We start from the raw sequence: 6874 nt of genomic DNA on the forward strand, positions 1-6874 counted from the left end.
CTTCAAGAGTACCCGATTTTCTATGCATTAAAAAGCGACTGTGTTTTGTATTTAAGTAGGTGATGTATGAAAGCTCGATTGTTATTTTATTTTCAATATGTCAATATCATTTCGATTTTGTCTCGAAGTTTCTTAATAAATGTAATCAGGCACTGGTTTAGGAGGAGTATTTCTTTTGTACATTTGCATCCTAATTATTTATTTAATGATAAATATAATAAATCGCAATTTCGAAACAATGAAAACTGTTTATAAACAACGCTGTTTTGGAAAGGTTTTTTAGACTTTTATCTTTTTGCTTTCGCCTGACTATTCCATCTCTAAAGTTTATATTTATATTCTTGTACGCTTTAAGTTTTATACAAAGAGCATTTCATATCTTTTTTTTTGTTGGAGAGACCTAGTTTATAGTTAAACATAACATTTCTTTTTATCGCTAAAATTTAAGTTTTAAACACACAATTAATCTAATTTAAAGTTTAAAAGTAGATGCAATAATACAAGTTCCCATTTAAACGGGACCGTCCAAAAACTTTTTGAGTTACATTTAACGAAAAAAAAATGTAATTTACGTATATATGCACTTATTTAACTGCGTAACTTTTATTTTATCATCAGTAACAAACAACAATTCAATTTTCAAGTTAAAACTTGGTTTCCTGATTCCTATACAGATTCCGCTTATCTCTCTTATTTGTGGCTATTTAATAGCGACTTAATAAAATAATAAAATTTGAATTTCCTTTAATACGAATTTTTCAGTGGTTATAGAATTGTATCGCAACAACTGAAGAATATAACGAACGAACGTGTAATGCAAAATAAGCCTTTTTTTAAGCCGATTTAATAAAATATGCAAGATATCAAATATAGTTCCGCGAAGTTCTAATTAATAGTAACCAGAAATTGTTGACTTCTGTTTATGATGCGGTAGTAGTAAATAAACATGCTGCTGTACTAGCGATTCATGGATAAGAAAACAACACGGAAAACAACACTGCTACTGACTGACTGGTGCGTTCATCCGGCGTGTTTTGTTCTTTTCGCTCTCTACGGCATCGGCACACATTTGTAAGTTGCGCTGCGTCGCGTCCCGGCGTCGGCGTCACCGACGACGAGATGCGACTACCAGCATGGCAATTGCCGCCGCGTTGCGCCGGCCGCGTTCGCTTGGCGTCGTTTTCTCCCATGGCATACGCTACGCTCTCGGTCGACCGTCAGTCAGTTCGAGTCCGACTTAGTGAGCTGGTAGAGGTGTGGTACCAATAACGGTGACGTACCACTAGCTAGTGCGGTGTCCTATACACACCGAAACAGAGAATGAGTAGTATTCGCGGCATAGACGCGTTCGCAGACGGTCCGATGATGATGATGATGTCGTCGGCGTCAGCGTCGGCACCAACAGCGGCGTCCGCGGCAGACGCATCGATTTCCTACCCCCACCATCACTACGACGACCGCCAGTGGCGTCAACATCACCAACAGCAGGCTGTGGCCACGACGCCTCAGTCGCACCGACGTCAGTCGAGGGCCGACTGTCGGTCAGAACTTACAGATATGACTGCGTGTTATACTTCATACGAGCTTGTGCCTCCTTCTGCAACTCCGGCTGCCATCACTGCCACTGCTGCTATGGTCCAGCAGCAGCAACAACAAACCACCACAATTGTCGGAGGAAGGACTCCGACCCAGCCTAGTGCCCTAGTGCAACAAACGACTCCTGTCGTTCAAAAGGACTATTCATTACCGCTCCATGTGGATTGCAGCGTCGAATATGAACTCCCGAATCAGGCGAAACCACCGGCGGGTGTCCGTAACGAACCTCTGCTCATGATTCATCCTTGCTACTTCCGCAAGATCGAGAGTCAACGGCGGAGCCCCTTTATCAACAACCTGCCGACGAAACAGACGCCCGCATCCAAACGAAGAATGGCCAAGATCCAACAGATCAATAACCAGCTTCAGCAACACCTTCATCAACAACAGCAACAGCAGCAGATGCCCCAGCCGGCCGTGGCGCAGTTTCCCATGCATCCGCAACGGCCGCCACAACAGCAGATGTGGGATCCGATGCCACCCTTGGTGCCGATATCGGCTGCGGCTGCGGTTCAACAATCTTGCTGCAAAAGAGACATTTCCGGGTGCAACGCGTACAGCTCCGGTTCCGCGGATTCCGGCCACTGGACAGATCCGGACAGGTCGCCGGACCGGCCGGATAACAAGCACATCTTTTCCGGGAAGTACCGGCAGTACCTCCGGGCACACAGACTGCAACCATATATGACGTCGGAATTTCCGATTGCGTCCACGTTTCCGCAAATTCAGCAGGTGTGCTACAATGTGTGATGGCTGTGATGTGATCCGGAACATTGTGATAATAGTGTGTAATGTATTAGGGTGTGCGCATGCGCCCAGCTCCGGGCGTGGTAGTGATCCAACAGCTGTTCGACCCACAGTTGTTTTTTCCGATTTTTCCGAAATGATGGGATTCCACTTTTTGTTGAAGTTTTAGCTCTACAAATTAAACTGACTGAAACGATATATACCACTATACATTCTTTCATCTTTGTCGACTGTTTCTGTCTATATTTATTGATTGTCAGGGCTAGTTTATCAATATATTAGAAGGAATAACGTTGTCTTTTCAAAATTTAGGAAGGTTTTAATTAGATTAAGTGCGAATCAATGGTAATATTTCTTAGCTGATGGTTTAATCATAAAACCATAATTTGCCTTTGTATTTATTAGCGTCTGATCGATCTTTTTCGCGACCGTAAACCAAAATAATCTGTTCGCGATTCCCCAAATTTCATTATTTACGGCCACGAGAACGTGACACTTAGTTACCATCGCCGTGCGTGATATTAAGGGAGAAATGAAAACGAACGTCCCCTATTATCTAAATTGTTCTTCAAACAAACTAACAGTTCGCAACTGTACCTACATGACATACATACGTATGTCCAAAGTACTTTTAATTTCTTATCTTCTCATTTTGAATTTAATGCCTACTGACATGATAATCACCTGCCATTTATTTCATTGTTAATTGTATTACCTTAACGACCGTAAACAGTACCATTAATGCCGTTATTAAACAATCGACGATAGCAATTATACTGCGAATTACATTGCTTTTTTAGATGCTGGTCATGCTGATATTCAATCCCTTCTTTAATGGCCCTCGTAAAAAAAATTGTAAATTGTGCAGTTGCGACAATATGCGGATAAGTAGATTCCGTTCATTGAGCATTTTTCTGTTTCGTTCGGTAGGTACTTTACACCATTGCCCTAAGAAACGGAGGGTACCTTTTTTCGTCTCCCTATTCTAGCCGCTCGACATGCGTTTTAATCATTAATGATGTATTGATAGTGCCTCGTGTACTAAATGTCACGAACCTCCTTTCTGTGTTACCCCGTAGTTTTACCAAACGCCTTAGCTAGATGTGTGTGTATTACGAGACACCCATTTGTCTTTCACGTCACGGCAATTGTGACCAATTTTTTTAAAAATTTCTTTTTTACCGTACCTCCACCGAAAGTACGATTTATTTCCCTGATTTCAGGGATGACGGAGCAACATTCCATCTCGGGTTATAAATTGCATTTACTTCTTATTAGGAAAGTATTTCATCCTTCGCGGCAGATTTTAAATTGGTAGGAGCTTTTGTAATAATCAGTGAATATGCGGTTTCCTACCTGAAATCAGGAAAAATTGTACTTTCGGAGAAGGGGTCTGGTAAAAAATCATATCCGGTCCTCGTGAAGAAAGTGCGGTAACCCCTTTCAGGAGGGAATGCCGCACTTTCTGTCCTTGGTACGTAATTAACGATTTAGTCATTGGCACCTTAAGTGCCGTCAAGTACGTTATGACAAGATTATAAATATCTAAACGTTGCCAAAACTTTTTGTAGCCATTTGCTGTCACTGATTTTATACATTCTTTCGGGTACCTGTTTTTCTCTGTAATAGTACGATTTGTCGCCGTGTTTTCTGTCGCTTTGATTATTTTTTATTATTTTTCGGAAATATTGCTAAATGGTACCACTGGTAATAATGTAAACTTGTAATCATAATTGATATGCTTATTAGACAGGTAATACCTAATACCTACATTTATTGCACACATACACAAACATTATGCAGCCAGAACATGTAATGAGTAGTAGTCACGGTAAAATGGTACTGCTGCTCGTGAGTGTTTATAAAAAAAAAAAGGGAACCGATTCCGAAATCAAACTTATTAACCCTGTTATTATTATTATTGTAGCTTATTCGCTGTCAGAGCTCTCGGCAAATGCATTAAGTACATAAATACGATATTACAATATTATATTGTCGTTAATATTTATTTTGGTGTTATTGTGACGATATGTAAGATAAAAAAGACGTGTCCGTGTACTCCTTACGGGAAGCTAACTCTGAAATTGTAGAAAAAGTTCCTAGAAATTGTATATAGGTAAATACAAACATGCAGACAGCGTTTCGGCTGTGGTGAAATTTATTTTCATTTTTGTATTTAAAACGTTGTAGGGCGTATTGTAACCATACTCTACTACTACAATACTATACTGGTGTCAACCAATTTTAGCGGTGATGTTATGTTTTAGAATGTAGGTAAATTCGTTTTTCTATTATTTTTGTTCTTTTATACACGATCGGTACTAGCCTGAAAAAAACTTTGATCCTCTTATGAATTGAACGCGTATCATATACTTGTTGGTGGATTTTCTTCGTATTATCGATCAGTATTGAAAAATGAACGGGGTAAGTCCTTAATTTTTCATTATTTTAACGAGATTTCAACAATTACCATCAAAAAAGTAGGTAGGTAGTATACCTATCACCAAAATTGAAAATCATAATGAGTTTTTGATTATTTCAGATTAAAATATTTCACAATTAGTTTCGGATCGATCAGTTAATTCTTTTGTTATTAGACATGCGGTTGTACCTGCCTAACTTTTTTTTTATGTACCTAATCCGAGACCGTTGCTTTTCAATTTTTATTTTAATTCAACCTTTACACAACAATGAGTCCATTATGAAGCTTGAGAGCAAAATAATTTTACAGTTTTTAAATTGTGTTTTGTATTTGAAGGCCGCCAGTGTTTAAGGACCTGCCCACCTTTACGGAATAATTGGTTTAGTTCTTAAACTAAAATTTAATCGATTTAATTAGATTCGGCTTGCGTGCCTACAAGGTTCTGAAAATATTCAATACCTACTTGGTTATAGACAAATACTTTCAAAAATGTATCTATTAGATATAAAAAGGATCAAATTTTTTTTTTTATTTAGTACCTACCTACTTATATTGACATCAGCACCAAATCTACAGATGCCATATCGATATTCGATCCATTGATGAACGATTATAATCCTACTACCTAACACATTAGAAGATACGATAATAAACTTAGTTTATTGTATATCGCGAAGTCTAAATTTAGTTCTTAGTTTATGTCTTTCTTTTCGAGCAGAACAGTTGTAGTAGCTGTAATATTTTCCTAACTATTAGTAATTATTAATTAAATAAGATACAGCCAAATGAAATTGGCCTTATACGACTGTAACATGAAAGAAGTAAAATAGTGATGTGTAGATCTTATTTTTCCAGCGTCGTCGTTAATCTCAGGCTATTTGCTTGTGTATACCTACATAATACATTTATCTATTAATAATAATAATGATGATGATGATGATGATGATAATACTGAATTAAAGCCGTCAGATTTCCAGAGATCTGATTGTGTCCCTTGTATTTTACTACATATATGGCTAAAGAATAGCTAGACCAAAGAACTATCTATCAAGTGTATATATATTACGATAAAACACATAAAATTCGAGCGGTCGTCGTGCTCGACGACTACAAAAAATTTGTGAATATGTATAAAATATGCTATATATCGTATATATATAATGTACAGCTAGTCATAGTAAAAGTACGCTTATAAAACAAATAAATCGTGTTACTGTTTTTATAATCAAATGTTTTGTTTTTTTATTCATCTAATCCAGTCCAATATGATAGCCAAAGTAGTTACTACTACGGCAACTAAGTATAAAAAGTGCCCATATAAAATCATACCTATTACCTATAAAATACTATAATCTTAAGTTAAATAAATGTGTCTATGACTGTTTACCTACTACAAAACAGTGTGGTGTTGTGTTGTTTGTGAACGCGAAATGGTTTTTTTTACAACTGATGGATATTTTATTTAGGTAGGTAAGTAGGAAACAGTTATTTTACGTTTTAATTATAATATTTTGTGTAAATTCAGAGGAAGTGGGCCGTAACAGTTAGCGTGGAAACGGTGTATATTAGTTCTAGAACCCTTAACTGTCTTTTCGGTTATTTAAATTTTTAGACGATCCATGATTTTTTACGTTGGATCTTTTCGATTTTTTTTTTACTATTTTATCAGTTATAAAGTGTCGAAACGCGTCTTAGAGTTTTCAAATGTTTTTTTAAAGAAATTAAGTTCAGTCTCACATAACTTCATTTGATTTTCTAGTTTATAACGTAATAATAATCAAAAATAAAATTATTAAAAGCAGAATACGACCGTTACTGCAAAGCCTAAATTCCGTCTGTACGATTTTTCCGTTCTTTTTATTTTGAGACAACCTTCGCATTTCTAGAAAACTCAAACAACCTACAACTCTAACCATTTTGCTAAAAGTAATCGTATCTAGGGCTACCTCTTTATCTCTTAACTCTTGCTTGTTTCTGACATGCCTCTAACTAGCCCTTCATGTCCGATAAGGTGTCCTACCAATCTCTCTCGCCTATAGACTTTTATAATCGCAGATTCGATATACAAATTAAAAAGTAGCAGTGCAATGGCCTTCTTTATCTAACTCC

General features: G+C 37.2%; 1 protein-coding gene across 1 annotated transcript; it reads left to right on the top strand.

The window, feature by feature from the left end:
* The first annotated feature begins 1058 nt into the window (after window positions 1-1058).
* Window positions 1059-5995, top strand: LOC108740956 (centrosomal and chromosomal factor-like). The gene has a single exon (XM_018475501.1). It carries the CDS (start codon window positions 1321-1323, stop codon window positions 2344-2346), a length of 1026 nt encoding a protein of 341 aa, XP_018331003.1. The 5' UTR covers window positions 1059-1320; the 3' UTR covers window positions 2347-5995.
* The last annotated feature ends 879 nt before the right edge of the window (window positions 5996-6874 follow it).

Source organism: Agrilus planipennis, unplaced genomic scaffold (assembly GCF_000699045.2).
Source record: "Agrilus planipennis isolate EAB-ADULT unplaced genomic scaffold, Apla_2.0 scaffold257, whole genome shotgun sequence".
In the NCBI taxonomy this organism is placed as follows: domain Eukaryota; kingdom Metazoa; phylum Arthropoda; class Insecta; order Coleoptera; family Buprestidae; genus Agrilus; species Agrilus planipennis.